The 18,705-nt window shown below is 34.7% G+C and overlaps 1 protein-coding gene across 11 annotated transcripts in view; it reads left to right on the forward strand.

Annotated features, from left to right (window-relative positions):
• PPFIA2 (PTPRF interacting protein alpha 2) overlaps positions 1-18,705 on the forward strand; it is a 465,246-nt gene that overhangs the window by 386,257 nt on the left and 60,284 nt on the right. For all 11 annotated transcript variants that reach the window (XM_041738828.1, XM_041738826.1, XM_041738829.1 and 8 more), the window contains 4 exons: positions 3,100-3,337; positions 6,899-6,928; positions 10,054-10,184; positions 11,937-12,091. In XM_041738828.1, coding sequence (XP_041594762.1) covers positions 3,100-3,337; positions 6,899-6,928; positions 10,054-10,184; positions 11,937-12,091 — 554 coding nt within the window. The remainder of the gene's footprint in view (positions 1-3,099; positions 3,338-6,898; positions 6,929-10,053; positions 10,185-11,936; positions 12,092-18,705) is intronic.

An 18,705-nucleotide genomic window follows, 5' to 3' on the forward strand; every position in this document is an offset into this window, starting at 1 on the left:
GGGAAACTAAGCAAAACAAAGGAGCAGAGGGGAAAATGGGAGGCAAACCAAGAAACAGAGGCTTAACTGTAGAGAACAAACTGATGATTATCAGAGGGGAAGTGGGTGGAGTGATGAGTGAACTAGGTGATGGGTTAGAAGAGCACGCTCCTCATGATGCGCACTGAGTACTGTGTAGAACTGGTGAATCACTATGTTGTACATCTGAAACTAATAGAACACTATATGTTAACTATACTGGAATTAAAATTTAAAAACTTAATATAGAAAAAGAAATGAGCATCTTCGTAAAAACTGTGACAGTATTTTCATGAAAACTACTAACACTAACTAGAATTTATTTCTGGTTAAGATTTTTCTTCTTTCACGAACTATTTTAACCATTAAAAAAAAAAATTCCTCCTAGTTGGTTTCCTAATTTACTAATTCTCCCTTAAAGAAAGGGATCAAATTACTTCATCTGCCACTGCCCTGCTTGTTAACCTGTGCGTCTATAGATAGCTACTATTTGGGTGCCTTACTTTTGTGGTCTTATTTATTATTTCATCCTTTTGTAGGATTTATATGGGACTCTCTTCCCAACACATTAGGATATTTCAAAGGAAATCTAATTTCTTTCTTTCTTTTTCTTCTTTCTTTCTTTCTTTCTTTCTTTCTTTCTTTCTCTCTCTCTCTCTCTCTCTTTCTTTCTTTCTTTCTCTTTCTCTACATCAGAACTCTAAAGATCAATGGATTGTCATTTATTTTTCTAAATAAACTGAATATATAGGTAGCATTGGATTTCCTGTTTAATTAAACTTCAGTCTACAGTCTACTTCTTACTCAGCTTATTTCTCTAGATTTGACTCTCCTTTATGATTAATACAATGCCTAGAGTTCATAACTACAATTTATTTATAGAAAAAAACATTTCTTCTGAAAGTCATTTCCCACCAATCATCTTAAAATACAAAGTTTATTTTTTTTTATTTTAAGAGGAGGTGGTTTTTCCATTGGAATGTGTTTAAAGCATTAATAATGTGCTATGTTACCTGATTAAGCCTTCCCTTGGGATTCTGATCTTTGGGTGAACTTAAAGTGCATCCATGAAAATAAACTTCAAAGTAAGAGAATTCATATTCTTTTTAAAAATATTTTATTTATTAGAGAGAGCGAGAGCAAGAGAGAGAGAGCAGGAATGGGGGTGGGGGGCAGAGGAAGAGGGAGTAGCAGACTCCCCAGTGAGCAAGGAGCCCAGCGCAAGGCTCCAACCCAGGACCCCATGATCATGACCTGAGCCAAAGGCAGACACTTAACCCACTGAACCACCCAGGCACCCTACAGTTCACATTCTCTGTGAAACTGAAAACTTATAATTTAGAATAAATGTGTCTCAGTATTTTTTGACTCCAGTTTTCGAGCAGTTTAAGGTTCATGCAAAGTTGAGAGTTCATGCAAAGTAGAGAGATTTCCCATCTATGCCCTGGCCTCACACATGCAAAGCATCTCTTACTGTTAACACCTTTAACCACAGTAGTTTATTAAAAGCGGTGCACCTTTACTGAGACATAATAATTACCCAACTTCCATTGTTTACATTACAGTTTAACTCTTGATGGTGTACATACTGGGGGTGTGGAAAATGCATGACAAGATTCCAACATTATGGTGTCATACAGAGCATTTTCACTGCCATAAAAACCGTCTGTGCTCTGCATATTCATCCCTTCCCCCGCCCTGATCACTGACAACCACTGATCTTTTTACTGTACCAATACTTTTGCCTTTCCTAGAGTATCATAGACCTGGAATTATACAGTATGTGGCCTGTTTAGATGGCTTCTTTTGCTTAATCTTAAGCATTTAATGTTTTTCCATCTCTTTTCATGGCTTGATAGCTCACTTCTTTTTAGCCCTGAATAATATTCCATTGTTGGTATAAACCACAGTTTATCCCTTCACCTACTAAAGGAGGTCTTGATTGCTCTCACGTTTTGTCAATTATGTATAAAATTGCTATAAACATGCGTATGCTGCTTTTTGTGTGGATATAAGTTTTCAGCTCCTTTAGGTAAATACCAAGGAACATAATTACTGGATGATATGGTAAGAGTATATTTAGTTTTATAAAAAACTACAAGACTGGTTTCCAAAGTGAATATGCAGAAAGAAAACTTTGCCATGATCATAACCTTAGAATTATATCATAGGAGATCACAATAAGCCATTTGTGGTTAAGAGGAAACTAAGAGGAGTTTACTAATCTCTATTTCTTAAATCAACTACTGGTACATAGTTTCATTATAACAATATACAAAATGTGTATACACTCAACTTAAATAAGATATTATTTAAAAAATAACATATTTTTGCAACCCAACTGAAGCTCTTTGTTCTTTGCATCTTTGTAATAGCTAATTTATATATATTCTTGAAGCGTCTCCTTAAAGAAGAGTAATTAGTGCTTTGTCGTCTCAAAAAGATTAATAGCAACAGTTAAAACACTTTCTTTAATTATGTATGCATGTGTCTATCTACCTATGGATAGATCATCTCCATATTATTACATTGCCTGCTGCTTATTTTTTAGTTGACTTGACTAAGTAGGTAGCATTAAAAAAAAAGTCTCAAAGTTTTATTTGACCAAATGATAATTATGAATGACCATTCATCGAAGGTTCTGTCAACTGTACTTTTTCATCAGGTAGGAGGTAAGATTCAAAATCTTTGTTGGGACCTGAGTTTCTAATATTTTCATTCAATGACACCTCATTTCAGCTGTAAGATTAGGATGAGTGGCAGAAAAAAAAAGGATTAGCAGCAGAAATTATCTAGGCAAGCAAGGTTTTAAAAAGGTTAGCAGGTGGGGAAAAAAAGTTTTAGCAAGAGGTAGTACAGAAAGAGAGTCAAACTAAAAGTGGGGAGTAATTGTACATCATTTGAAAAAACAAAGGATTTTCTAAATTTCAGCCAGAAAGTCTCCAGAATTTATTGAAAGTTATACTGCCTTCAAGAAAAGGATGTAAAATGTTCACAGGGTTATTTATTCATTTATTTATGTGAATTCCAATTACCATTTTAGCACCATAAAATGGATCCAAATTAAGCTGTATCTTTCAGGCTAATTCAGGAAGAAAAAGAATCTACAGAGTTACGTGCTGAAGAAATTGAGAATAGAGTGGCTAGTGTGAGCCTGGAAGGCCTGAATTTAGCAAGGGTCCACCCAGGTACCACCATCACTGCCTCGGTTACAGCTTCTTCGCTGGCCAGTTCATCTCCTCCGAGTGGACACTCAACGCCAAAGCTCACCCCTCGGAGTCCTGCCAGGGAAATGGATCGGATGGGAGTCATGACACTGGTATGATGATGTACACAGAGAATATTTGCTCCCATTAGGTTTAATGGTTCATTAGCTGATATTTACTGGGTGTTTATTCTAAGGACCTTCTTTTATTTTTATTGTTTTTTCTTTTTTTTCACAGCATCCGTATGTGGTAGGTGCAACTATTAATCCCATTATGAGATGAGCAAATGTAGCCTACAAAGGTGTCCTTTTCTAAGGTCACATGATAAATAAATAGAAGAGCAGCAATCTAAATATCACATCAGAATGTCTTAAACTATTAAGTAGATTTTTACTGATATCTTGATGAAATAAATTGTGACTGGGTATTTTATTTTTAATGCAATAAATCACAAAAAATAGTATATTTGGTTCAATAACAACATGTAATGTTAACATTTTAAAATATAGATAATATAATTTTAATAAGAAAAAACATCAAAAATGATAGTACAATTTTCTAATTTTGTTTTAGAATTTCATGTCAACATGTTTACCCTTCTTTATTCTTTAATTCTTTATGTCATTTATTTTTATATTTGGGATTAAAAGTTGGAAACCTAAATTAGCAGGTACCCTGAACCTAACTGAGAGAAAATCAGAGTGCCCTTTGCTAGAAATAATATAGAGAAACCTTTAGAAAAAATGATGGGAATGACTACTAAATGGTATAATGTTTAGTCACTTAATTCTGATGATAACAGTCTGAGGGTATCACTGCAACAATGAGTAGAGGTATCTAGGATCTGAGAGCATGAGTAAATAGCTCATGTTCAACACAGTAAGTGGAACCAGATTTTTCTTCAAATTTACTGACACAAAAGCATGTACTATTCTGTCCCTTTTTTTGTAATTACCTGGGTATATATTTAAATGACAGTAATGAAGACTTAAATATTCTGAACTATTTTTGGAGGCAAAATTCTATTTTTATATTGAATATTAAAACTATACTATTAAAACAATAAAATTTTAACTAAAAATGAGTTTGAAGATAGAAATTAACTAAAAACAAATCAATGAAATAAGTTTATATACTGTAAAACTATATAACAAATAGAGGAGAAATTAATGATACTACGGAAGAATACGAAGTGTATATAGTGTTTCTAAATATAGTCAAAAGGCTGTGAAGCTACTATAAATAGTGTCACAATATCTATATCTGTGTTTTTCTGTATGTATGTAAAACATCTGAACAAAAAACTTAATTCATTTTCTAAATGATATCTTACATAAATATGTTGCAATAATGTGTATTTTAGCTAATAAATTGTAAAAATCATTTTCATTGGAATTGACTTATATAAATGCAAATATATGCACATATTTATAAAGACATTTCATTTTTTTAAAAGATTTTATTTATTTATTAATGATAGATACAGAGAGAGAGGCAGAGACACAGGCAGAGGGAGAAGCAGGCTCCATGCAGGGAGCCCGATGTGGGACTCGATCCCAGGTCTCCAGGATCATGCCCTGGGCCGAAGGCAGGCACTAAACCGCTGAGCCACCTGGGCTGCCCAAGACATTTTATATGTATATTAAATACTCTCACTTCTAGGGAAAAAGTACCTTATGAATTATTTTTTAATTTTTTTTCACAAAATTTGTTAGGTATGTAAATTAAATATGTTTTTTCTTCAGTTTTACAATTGAGAATTGAAACAGAAAACTATTTTTATGGCGTGACAGCATTTTTCATATTTAAACTCTTTACGATTATGGACTTCCATACAATAAAGTCAACTTATATAAAAGAGAAATGACAAAATTAAAAAAAAAAAGGAAACATTTACCTTCTTAAGTCACTGAATCCTCTATTCTGTGCTCATTTCCAGAGTTGATATTAAAATATTTTTAAAATAGACATCATAGACAATGCCCAGTCAGGAGAAAGGACAGCTAATCAGAACTGACCCCACCTAGACACAGCACCATCTTTTAGCCAATGTACTAAGATGTACGCAGTATACTGAGCTACATTATATTTTCCTTATTATAGAAATCTAGGAACCATTGATCTGACTTTATTAACTAAACAGGGTATTGTCTCTGGCTTAGTTTCTGTTGATATTTGCTACATGTATTGATGACTTGCTTATTATCAAACCTACAGTAAGAATCTTGTTGCACAGAGCAATTAATTTAGTCAGCATTCAAGGCAAGGAAGCTTTGATTATTTCTGTCCTGTTCTTCCTTATATTTTTGCAACATAGTGTTTTGCTCTTTTAAAAGTATTTTCATAAACATTAGTATCATAACCCTTAATAGTGTTATTATTTTATACTAATGAAATAATGTATTTCTAATCATTTAGACATGATGTTTGTATATATATGAAAAAGATGACACAGCTTTCAAGCATTTTTGAGCAGTTAGTCATAAATAAATCAGTGGTAAATGAAGATTATTGTATTGTAATTAGAGTATTTAAACATATTTAAAGCATTTCCTGAGGGTAAAAAAAAGTACTTAAAATGTCCCATATCTCAGAAAAACAAGAAATGAAATCCAGGAAGTCCTTATCACATAATAAAACTTTATCATTAAATTCACCACTCCTACAGTGAAAGACAAGCAGATTTTCTTTTACCTGGAGAAAATATTGGTGGGCATAATTTTGTTGGATGTAATCTATGTTTGCATATTCAGAGAAAAATGAAAAATTTTAGGGACAGAAAAGCAGAGACTGAATAGATATTATATTCCTTCATATTGTGTTTGTTTATATGTTTTGCAAGAATTGTTATTTGTCCTGACTATAGAATGTGCTTTTATTTTCTTTCACTTCACCACAAATCTGTAAGCATAAAGAACAAACTACCAATATCTAGTTAGAATATTGAGTGGAATAAATCAACCAATTTTTCAATAGCATAAAAACATATAAATGTAAATGTAACTAAAATGGAATAAAATTATTTTACTTACACAAGCAAAATTAACAAAGATAATATGTAAATAAGGTTCATCTGAAATCAGAAAGAATTAACTTTTTAAAAAATTCTGTAAAAGCACATTGACAAGAAAACAGCAGCCTTAAAAACATGTTATACTGAAGCCGGAGCTTTTGGCATTTGGGAATGAGAGATTTGTTAGGATGCCAGGAAATTAGAGATATGTGAGGAACAGCATCAAGGACCAAGACTGCATAGATAGGGCAAAAGAGAATGTTTATAACCTCCATATATGGGCATCGGTTCTTCATTCATGTATAATCTCCTTCATTCCCACTTATGTTTTCTTGGGAGGATATAATCCCATATTTATTTCTGGCTAGATCACCCCATATATGCTTCATATTCCCTAGGGTTCCACGTCTCAGATATCATGCACATATGCTTGACCTCATCATGTAGACATGCTCCCCACCCATTCCATCTAAGAAGTTCCCTCTCTGCAGTCGCTCTCAGGAGGGTTCCTTTTATAAGGGTTAAGGACATTTATTTAGAAAACAGTGGGATGAAAAAACAAAGCAGTCAAGTTATAGAATACTATTTAAATTTTAACATGGTCAAATGGTACTCATTAATTAGTTCTGTTTTATGTTGCTTTTATTACTGCCAATCACAGCCAAGTGATCTAAGGAAACATCGGAGAAAGGTACTGTAAATATCTTTTATATGATTACTAGTTGACTATTGTTTTTTCTATGAAAACTTTAAAATGATATTCCCTTTAGTTGAACTATTTTATTAACCTTAAAAAATATTAAAAGCATTTAAGTATTATCGAACTGTATAAATATGATTATAAGAGCAAATACCTCAAAATAAAATTGTTTATGCTTTCTAGAGTAAGGATTAGATTATTTGGTGGAAATATCCTAGAATTAGATTGTTTATTGTCAATGTTAGAGCAGTGTTGCTTATTTTTAAATGTAGGCTTTCGGAATTCAGGTATGTGAGACCAACAGAAGAGAAGACCACTGCCAATGAAAAGATAGCTTGTTACTCACACTTCCCAAGAGGAGGGGGCATGCCATGCTATGCAGAGGCAAAGGGAGGTACCAGCATAGGTCCTCCTGAGGAAGAAAGAGCTAGAAGAGAGGATGAGTAGAAGTTTCATTGTGGTTTCTGTTGGAAAGGCAAGGCAGGGTGAGCAGGCTTAGGATTGACTAGTTTTAGTCATGTCGGGAGGCTGTAGGTAGAGAGGCCATTTCTGGTTGTCTGCTTCCTGGCCTGGGATGGTTAAGGCAGAGGAATATTACCTCCTGAAGCGTAACAGCCATAGAGAATATGACTTGGTGTACGGGTCCAGACTGATTGATGTGCACATGCAAGGCACACTCCAGGGAAGTAGTTTGCTATCTCTAGCAATTAGCTGGCCCTGGGAGGAGCATTCTGTTCTGGATCTGCAAGGCACCAGATACCAGAGCATCAAGAGTACAGAAATTTAAAAATAATAATTAATACACTGCTTTCCTGTTTGGTGTGACATAAGTAGAATAAATATTGGAAATGAGAAACAAAATTGACTCCAGTTCTGATTCACAATATGATATCTTGTTAGATAATTGAGAACAGCAGAGCTTAGACTCATGGAATATCAGATGGGAAAGATTTCAGAGATTCAACCCACTATCCAGTGCATAGATCTATTTTTTAGCATCATCAAGATGTGATAGTCAGACTATGTCCAGACACGTCAGGAACCAGGAAACTATTTGTTTTTCTTTTGTCTTTTTTAAATTAAAGAAATCTATATTATAGTTGTGTGGCTTAGATTGATGGAATTTTTTTCTTGAGTTATCATTTATCTTCCTAGAGCATCTTCTCCTTGATACCACCAGTTGGTTCTCAACTGTCAAATTTACCCTGCATAAAGTTCTTATTATTTGTCTCTTTGACTTCCTCTACCACTTGAAACAATTATATTGGGAATATAGAAAGACCTGAGTAGATGATGAATGTAAAAGAAGTTTAGTGGATATAAGAAAAAAAAAGTTACAAAGGAAGGTCCCATACAGAAATGCAGGCTCAGGGAATTCAGAAGAAATGGTTGTTAAGAAAGGTAGGCCATGGAAAGAAGACCACAAACTAAAAATTGTTGTATATCAGGCTAAGGAGTTACTTGGTATGATTCCACTTGCCTTCAAAAGAACACATTAAGATAAGTATTATCGCATACATTTTATTGATGAGGAAATTTTGTCCTAGAGAAGGTAAGCAATTAGCACATGTCATTTAACAAATAAGAGAAACCAGGAAAACCTTTTTCCTCTACTTTATTTATACAGTGTAAGCTCTAGGCATGATTCAGACAGTTTGTGTATGATGTTTTTAAAAATCTGGTATTTGGGAATTTGGTTTAGTTTGGCAGTGTGGAGAGAATAAGGCATTGTAGGTGTTGCCGGGGGAAAAAATCTGGAAGCAGAAAGGTCAGGCTTAGCGGAAATAATCGTAGGAAACAATTATGGCTAAATCCTGGGACTGTGAAGACATAAGCACATATTAGGAAGACTTCGGAAATACATTTTATGAATTTAGATGAGTTGTGGGTTTAGAAAGAGTATTCCATAGTATTAACATCATGCTGAAAGTAGTTCTTGAAAAAAGATTCTTCTGGTATCACTATGCTCATTTAAATGGAGAGAGGAAATCTTATAAACGTGCCTACATAAACTCTTACAAGCTATCCAGGCTTGGATGACAAAAGCCCAATCAAACAATTTCATTAACTTTATCCAGTGCATGAAGTCTTCATCATATATCATGTATAAACACATTTATGCGGAAGAGCTTAACATAGAAACAAAGCAAGACATTATGTGGCCAAACGATGAGAACACAGCTGTAAAGTTTTTGCTATAGCCGTATCGCTAACTTTTTTGTCCCCAGAACTTCCAGAACTGTATCTTCTAACCTGCTTTCCTCAATCCTTCTCTCTATGTGTATGTATTTTAATGCAGTGATGCCATGAAAAAAAAAATGCAGGGTTGTTGTAAAAAAAATACCTCTTTACAATCAACTCGATTGTTGAAAAGTCTTACTGTAATGCAGTTTTAGATGTCTCTTTCTGACAAAATCTATAGTATCCTGAATTGTTCTGGATTCTGAACTAAATTCTTTAAAGAAATCCCTTCCCTTCCCATGATAGATAGTGAAATGAAACAATTTGTAAGAATTCTATTCTTACCTTTTGTAATCCTTACTTTAGAAAGATTTTTTTTTTTTTTCAAATAAACTGCCACTCATTTTTTATACATCTGGAACACATTGCATTAGCCTGATTTAATGCAGTTTATCTGGTAAATTTGTATTTTTGCCACCTTCTCATCTCACTTCAAAATCTACTTAAAAGATATCCATGTAATGGTAACCTGACTTTGCATGCTTTTTTTTTTTTTTTTTTTTAGTGAATTAGCTCAAATTCAGTAACTTTTTGTAAAGCATTTATATTCCTATTATATATTGAAATGGATTCCAGGATAGGTTTTCATAGTCCCTGGGTATTGATCTATGGTGTTTATTTACTCTGAAATATGTTTTTGTGCAATGTGTCCTTGTTTTTTTTTTCTACCTAGAGTGTCTTCACATTTAAACAGTTATGAAACCTACACTCTTCAATAATGTGATTTAGATGTGTAAGACCAATCTGTATCAAGTTTTTGGTTTTGTTTTTGTATTATAATTACCCATATGGCCTTGTTTAATGATTCTCCATTTTCACCAATTTCACTTGAGATCTAAAAAGAGTTCATCTGATTGTATTGTTTTTGCTTCTAGATTGCGGTGGTGGAAGAAGATGGTCGGGAGGATAAAGCAACAATTAAATGTGAAACTTCTCCTCCCCCTACCCCTAGAGCAGTCAGGATGACTCACACCCTTCCCTCCTCCTACCACAATGATGCCCGAAGGTATGAATCTCCCAGCACACAGCACAAGGCATGCTCTCCTGAAACCATTCCTCTTTATTTTCAGGGTTGTCAAATAGACTGCTTAAAATTTATATGAGAAATTTGACTTGAGCTCTAACTATCCAATAGAGTATTGCCCAGCTCCCTCTGCCGAACATCAGTTGTAAAAAAAATAGTTTGCATTCTGAGATCAAATTTTTAGTTTTAAAACTGTGTATTTGTGGTATGATTACTAACCAATTTAGATGAGATTAACTTTCCTATATTTAGTGGATATTTCCTATTCAAGTCAGGCTAATGGAAGGACTTATTAGGAAGAATAACAAAAAGCATAAGGGATTCTAGGAAAGGACAATAAATTTGGTTTAGGGGTAAGAATAATTGAGGTCTGAAGAGTCCATAATTGCATTTCATTTGCTTTTACAAGACAGGTATGTATACCATCCTCCAGATGCTGGTGCTGCCAGCTGTAACAGCTACTCAGGCAGAAAGTTTTTAGGGGAAAAAGAAAGTGTATTTGCCAAAATATTAAAAGAAAAGGTAAGGGAAAATACTCATTTTTCATAATAACTCATCCTATGGTCCTTTCTGTCTGCCTACAAAATCACAAGCAGATCTCTGTAATTATTAATAGTATAAAGAAATCTAAGTGTGCCTTTCACATCTTAAATATATGGTCTTTTACAGTCTTATCCATTGCAGCATCTCTAGACACGTAATTGATATAAGTGAACATGACTCAGCGTTAATATTTTATGTAAGAATCTATCTTCTAAATAGTATGTGTTTTATAGCAAATATATCTGAAAATAGAGCTTTCTGTGCTGGCAGGAATTTTTTTTTCTTTCTGTCTTATTTATTTTTAATTTCTAATGTGGAAAAAAAACAGTCATTCCAGTTTCAAAATATATGCTTTCACCCTCCAAGAAAAGAGTGAATTATATTTTAATATGTGAAAGCTATCGGTTTGGAGGTTTAGGTTTAGAGAATGTGAACTCTTTAATTAGGATAAATAAGTCAAGCAATTCATCATGGTGTTGTCAAATTAACAGCTATGGAATAGATAGCAATATATGTTGAACCTTTTCTATTAATACATTGTCGGCCACATCGACCAGAAATGGAACCCCAAGTAACTGCTTGGTTTCATTTCAGTTTATCATGTACCTTCAGTTAACATGTACCTATTCAGTTTTCTTATACCTGAGAGCTATAAGAAAAAAACATGAAGTGATCACGAGAGTATAAGATAATTTGCTTTTAATTCCTACCTAGATGATTTAAAATTCAATGAATTAGATTCCACAACTGAAAGAAAGACAGGTAGAAGAAAACCCAGTAAAGATGTGGGCTGAAATAGCACCTAAATGTCATTGTTAGTTAAATTTAAATGTCTTGTCAGAGGTCATTATGTTTATGACAAAAAAAAAAAAAAAACATAAACTGAGAAGGAAATAGAGAGAGGGTCCCATGCTAAATAACAGAAGGTCATTCAACATCCAATTAAGAATCCAACCTATGTCCATTGATTCATTTGAGGTTGTATGAAAACTAGAGGGAAAAACACTTGGAACAAAAATAATCTTTTCTAGAAAAAATTTGGAGGCTCAAGGAAACCAAACTTCAATATGCTTAAGAGCAAATGTGGGAGGAAAGGGAGAAAATAAGTGTTCTTCCGTTTGTCCCTTTATAAAGGAACAAGTCTTGTGTACCTTGTGGGACGAGCAGTCTGCTCTCTTTTGTGTTTTGCAGTAGTTTGTCTGCCTCCCTTGAGCCAGAAAGCCTTGGGCTTGGCAGTGCCAATAGCAGCCAAGACTCTCTTCACAAAGCCCCCAAGAAGAAGGGAATCAAGTCTTCAATAGGACGTCTGTTTGGTAAAAAAGAAAAAGCCCGACTTGGGCAGCTCCGTAAGTGTGCATGTGTTTCACTTTCCACTGCCACTCATTTTGGTCACTTCTGACGGTCCATCTGGTTTTCATTTCATTTCTCATCTTGGCATTTCTTCTTTTTTCTACCTGACAAACTTTCTTTTGCAGTCAGCTCTGTAAATTCAATTTAACCGAATAATGTTTGACAAAACCTACAAGGGAAGAATATTGAAAACAGTCCTTTAGATTTCCCTGAATAACAATAGCTAGAATTTATTTAATGCTGACTCTGTGATAGACACAAAGTCCTATGAGGCAAGTGTTATTACTGTTATTCTTATTTATTGATGAGTAAACAATGTCTTCATAATTTGCAGAACTGAGAAATTTATTCCTGTGTCAGTGTTTCAGAATCATTTTAAAGCCACTGAGCCTACTGCCACTTAAGGGACTGATATCTATAAAGGCTTTTCTCCTGAAAAAATTGAGATACCTATAAAAAAATTCAAAATAATTTTTTTCAGTCAAAATGAAGAATTATGGTGTGCAGGGGAAAAAAAGTAGAGGATTTCTTTGGTTAGAGCTAACATGGCTTTCCACAAACAAACTCTACAGTATGTAGGTGGGGAGACAGGATGGAATAGGGCAATAGGGATTGTGTTAGTTAGTTATCGTCAGTCACCAATTGAATAAAAATATAGATAAGTACATTTGAAATGACCCTAGGTAAATATATTCACATATGTACATAGATAGGTAAGGGATGGATGGAGGGATAGGTGGATGGATGGACAGAGATATTTATAATTGTCTGAAACAAAAAGTATTTGTAAAACGTATTTCCTAAAATGATGATATATAAACCTGCCTTGTGTGTGTCTTCCTATATATTTATTTTTTTCTTCTGAAATATTTTTTCATCATATTGGTTATTTGTGATTGCCTCTTTTTTTCCATCTTTTCCTCTAACTTAGAACTATAGTTAAATTATTGGGAAAATATTTAGCTTCTACCTCTAACAGTAAATGCTGAACAGAATGATATGAATTTCTTATACTTTCTTTAGGTTTCCAAATAAAGGAATAATTGCTTAACAAGTAATGCTTCAACTCCCAGCCTTACTGTCCTGTTCTGGCACCAAAAGAATTTCTGAGAATAATATTTATTTTACAAATGTATTACATTCAAAAATGCCTCTCCCAACTTCCATAATGTAAATACAAAGCATAAGAAGCCATGGGAAATTGATGTCCAACCAGCTGTGTGATTAAATGTTACTCAGCAGGTGAATTAAATCCTCTTTGAATTTCTGTTTCTCAGGAGACAAACTCCTTAACCTGTAAAAAAATTACTGCATAAGGAAAGAATATAAAAGAGGATTCTTTTTTGAATATCAAGTATACATGCCAAGGCATTGTTTTTTTTTTTTATTTAACAGCTGTTTATAATCTTACTAAATTGTCATTTCCAATAAATTACAGTATAATTCACAATAGGACAGTTATTTTAAAATATTTATTTTGCTAATGTAGTAATTTTATTTATTCCCATTTCAATGTAGATGTTCATTTTAGAATCTATAATTTACTTTTCCCTTTTAAAATGTGTTTAATTGCCTTTCTCTCATGGATTTTTTTCTTTTTTTATTTTGTATTTAACTTTGATGGGCAGTAACTGAATCAGAAATTTTGCCAACAATATTCTTTAAAAATCAAGGTATCCAAGATATAATTTAAAGTCTGGGAAACTATAGATTCTTCTAGAAACCTTATTACCCATTTTTCAGTGACTGTGTGGCTCTATGTCAGACCAGATAAGAAGGGAATCAATAACAATTACTTTCTGATCAACTCCATCCAAGTTGAAAACTAACAATAGTTGTTGGGGATCATGGCATCACCCCAGGAAGAATTCTGAGCTCTGAGCAATTTTGTTTTGTTCTAAAGAACAACAGAGATACAGTATATACAAAGCCAGAGTCAGCAGCATGCTAGGGACTACAATACTGATGAGGAGGACAATGGTGAAAATCTGTATGTCTGGTGCTATATAGAAGCTGTGCTGAAGGTGAGTCAAAGCTCCTGGAGAAGCCAAAAATAGAAAATCTTTATTGGAAATAAGAGTTGAGTAAGTAAGAAGAAAATACAGAACAAGTAGGTTGAAAGAAACCATATATTTACCAAAAGAATATGATACATGGTAACACTGGTACTTTGGTTGAGGGATATGGACTCAGGTCTATCTTTGTCTTGGAAAGTGTATCCCTGGTTATAAAGGGAAGACTGTGAAAACTTATCAAATCCAGCAGCTACTACCTCATCATGCTGATTTATGCATCAGAAGAAACTAAGGAAGCACCTCTCATGGTTATGATTTTAGTATCTTGATCTGGAAAATTCAGACATAGGCACTGGCAATGTTCTATCTTCTACCAATGAAAATAGAAATAGAAAAAAAAAAAAGAAAGAAAGAAAGATGCCACTGGGAGCAATGGTAGAGTGATGATGGTGTCAGAGAACCAAATTTGAAATTTTGGACCACGTCCTAAGATTCTGAAATCTTAAAGATTTAGCTCATAAGCTCAAAGAAAGAAAAGTAATCGACATGTAGCTATGCTAGAGGCCTCTAAATGAAATATGGTATGTAGGAAGAAAGCTGTCTAAACAAAACTATGAACATGTTCACTTAGTTCCATCAGAACAAAGGAGAAATTCTTAGTAATTCACAGAGGAGAATATTGGTAAAGGGAGTGTTGTTTGCATTATATAACAGTCTGAAAAGCTAGGATTATAAGATAAACTTCAGATATGATGGATCAGTCAGTGTGACTGCATTAAAAGCTGCTAACCATGGTGAATCAAACTGAATATTCAAGTAATCATTTTTTCAAATGTGTTAGTAGCAGAGGCTATATAAACATGGAAACCCCAAAGCGCAAAGGAAGCAACACATCAAAAAAACATTTGAACAAAGCTAACAGAAACCAAACAAAATTTGTTTATTCCAGAAGTTTGTTTATTTATTTATAGAAAATAAGCAAGGGAGAGGGGCAAAGGGAGAGAGAGTCTTAAGCCTAACCATCTTCCTTAGATGTTGACTTATCTTTCCCCTACCCCTAATATCCAAGCTTAAGTGAATTGCCCACAATTATTATTTTCACATTCTCATCTGCAGTCACTTTATGACCTACACAGCCTGACTTCCACACAACTACTGCTAAAATTCTAGAAACAATTTTAGTCCTAACCAACATAGAAGATCAGTTAGGACAATGAAGGATAGATGCTATACAAACAGTTCAAGAGGATGGTAACACACTCACAGTAGTATTTATTATGATGTGAACTTAAGGAAGAAACAGGATATCTGAGATAAGAGACCTCTTCCTAAAAACATATTTTGACTTTGGTGCCAAAGCTGTATGTATAACAAATGATAGATAGGAACAACGTCAGGAAGGCCACTAGTCCCAAATAAACTGTTGATTGGAAAAACTACCCAGACCAAAAGGCAACTTATAAAATCCTCTTACTATTTTTGTTTAGAAATTCTAAAATTTAAAGAAAATGAATAAAAGTAAGGTTTGCCTTATGCGAACAGAATATGCAAATAAGTGGAACTATTCAAAAATTCGTTTTTGCTTTTGCCTGTTAAAGACAAAGATTTTACCCAGAAAAGAAGCATTAACAAAAGGGAATTGAAACCCAACAGGGTTGAGATTTTGAGGGGAAAGAAGAACACACAGATACTCCAAAATCATTTGTCTTCCTACTTTGAGTGAATAAGCATATGTTGAGCTACTCTGAAGTGTAGAGTACCAACCATGGACTTTAGTACAATGTCTAAAGCATAACTGTTGGCATCAGGAAACTTTCAGTTTAGTAAGATAAAATACATAAACACATGTAACCTTTTATTTTAAACAAAACATAACAAAACCTTCAGTATGTTCCTGACCCAGAAAAATTTTACGTGCTACATTGTCTGTCCTATCAGGATAACTAGGGACAGGGGTTTTGAACCCTACAATCTAAAATTGTACATCAACTGATGGAATCCTGACTGGCTTGCCTTTTAATTCTTTCTGAAGGCATTAGCCTATTTTGAAGCAAAGCAAATTAAACTCTGTTAAAAATAGCCATGTCATATGACACTCGTTTGTTTTTTTGACAAAGTTACTCAGTTACAGAACAGGAAAGGCAGTGGGTGAGCTGTGACTCATGGAATCCCTGTGGACAAGATGTCAAAATGGGGTCTGGGTGATGGAAAAATTCAGTGGGGCTTATCACTGGTTGAATAATCCTATTATAGTGCTAATGAGTGGAGTGATGCCACCTTGGATCAAGGTTTCTGGTGGCATAATTAGGACTCACTCTGTCTTTGGTCAGTACATCCCCAGTCACTTGACATGAATATTTCAGTAGCACAGGTATCTGATTTATGGATTACTGATGTGAATCAGAAACACAAATGAGAAAAAAATAGAGTTATCCCTAAAAACTATCCCAAAAACTGATATATGGACAGTCCAAAACATCTCTCCATATGATCTTTACACATTCTTTGGTTTACTACCTGGGAAACACCGGCTCTCCCAGGTCTTCAGAGAACCCCAGTCATAATAAAGAAACTACAAAGAAAAGAACAGAACACACATGACTATCCTAGCTGATATTAACACTGAATGAAAAGGATAAAGAAAAGAGGCCATTGACAGATATTGTAAGAGAGGTGACCAGAAATCAAAGACGAAGAGATTTCCAAGAATGGAAAATTGATCCAATAGAACAAATGTGACAAAGCTATGAAAAAAAAAAAACAGTAAAAACAGAAAAATATATTGAATTTGAACAGTGTCCCCCATTTTGTATGTATAAAATGCATGTATCATTGAGGAAAAAATATGTAAATATATAAATAAATAAAAGCTACTCTTATGAATTTCCTTCAAATGCACATGAAAAGCAGTATATTTCCAAGCGATTTCTTTGCCTGCTAAATTGCAGTTCTCTTTCCTCTATGGTCATCTGCCAGGTTGCATTACAGTTGCCCAAACTCATTGACTTACTGTAATTAGCATAATGAGGAAAATATCTTCATAATGAACAAAACAGCATCGATATCACACCAAGATTATTTAGCAAAAGCACCTATGTACACATGAAATTTGGATGGCCTGAAATTTTGGGCCTTTGCCCCAAAATTCACATTGTTCTTAGATGCTCTGGAGCCAACAGATACAATATGAGTTCCACAAAGTGTCAATTACAGATGACTCATACTCTGGATAGTGAAAGGGCCTTTCTTTGAAGAAAGCACTAATTGGCTTCAATTATAAGTACATTTATGCCCTAGTTTATACCCTTTATGAGCCAGGCCCTGTGTCTGGTGCATTTCATCTCACAGATAAAGAGATATAGAGAAATAAGTAACCATTTATTCAAATCCAAGTGAATGCTATGGATCAATACTAAAGAGAGGTCCGATGAAAGAAAAGATGAAGCCAGCACTGGGCAACAGTTTGCAGTCTTAATCTCTCTGGAGCTGGAGCTCCCTTCTTTAATACAAGAGCAGGGACCTCTGTTGGACAAAGGGGGAGAGAGGTACAGACCTTGCAATGTGGGTTTCAGCTAGAAATTCCTACATATGTTGACCCTCAAGGGCCAACATGAAATTATTTTGAAAGGAATCTGAGGTCCAAGCTACATAGAGATATTTGTCCTCATAGCCCAGATGAGAAGATAGCTCCAACCAGCACCATTCATAGATCCAAGTGTATGAGGGTCCTTTACTGAATTCCTTGGCTTGGGTCTATGCTTTGCAGCACCTTCCTTGGAATTTTCTATTATCCCTCTCTGGTGCCTAGGAGAGGCTGTGGCTGGCAATGCTCTCTGTGCAGGACACTCCTAGCCAAGATTTGGAGCAGTGTGTGTCCAATCACCAGAAGCACTGATTTTTTTTTTGTAACCTTTCAGACTCTGGGACAAATCAGGGAGGCAGTGCTATCTGGATTTGAGTCCCTGTTTCTCCCCTTCAGAGTATACCCTGACTCTCTTCCCCATGCTTGCTGTAAACCAGATAGATCCCAGGGTGCCTAGAGACTCACACCCATGAGGTTGTTCTGGGCCAGTGGCCCAACTCTGGTTCAGGAGGGTGATCTGACAAGTGAATCATTCATTCCCACTGTGTGGAATGATATTGTATGATTTGGGACCACTAGATTATTGTTCGACTAATTTGGAGTTACTCAAACTGTTTATGTAGAAAATGATCTAGTAAAAAAAAAAATACTTGAGTGGGACCCTCACGTCCTGGAAGTGGTCCTGTGCCCAACAATTCCAACTCCTCAAAGACCTTGCCAAAGTAAGTGCACTTAGGGCTACCCCAGAGAACTTCAATGAGGCAAGGATTTTGACTTGGGCATTTGCCCGCACAACTACTAGGTGGTCACTGACAAAGTGATAAGCAATTTATTATGTGAGTAATCCATCGAATCATGAAATTCACATCTTCGATACCCGAGTACATTATGCCCTGAGAGGGTGGAGAATTAATGATGCTTTCTTCATATTCCTAATGAACCTCTCAGAGAGTGAATAGCCCCTAACTTTCACAGGCTAGTGTTTCATATTAGGGGCACTCTTGCCACTTTA

This window comes from Vulpes lagopus, chromosome 23 (assembly GCF_018345385.1).
Source record: "Vulpes lagopus strain Blue_001 chromosome 23, ASM1834538v1, whole genome shotgun sequence".
Taxonomy (NCBI): Eukaryota; Metazoa; Chordata; class Mammalia; order Carnivora; family Canidae; genus Vulpes; species Vulpes lagopus.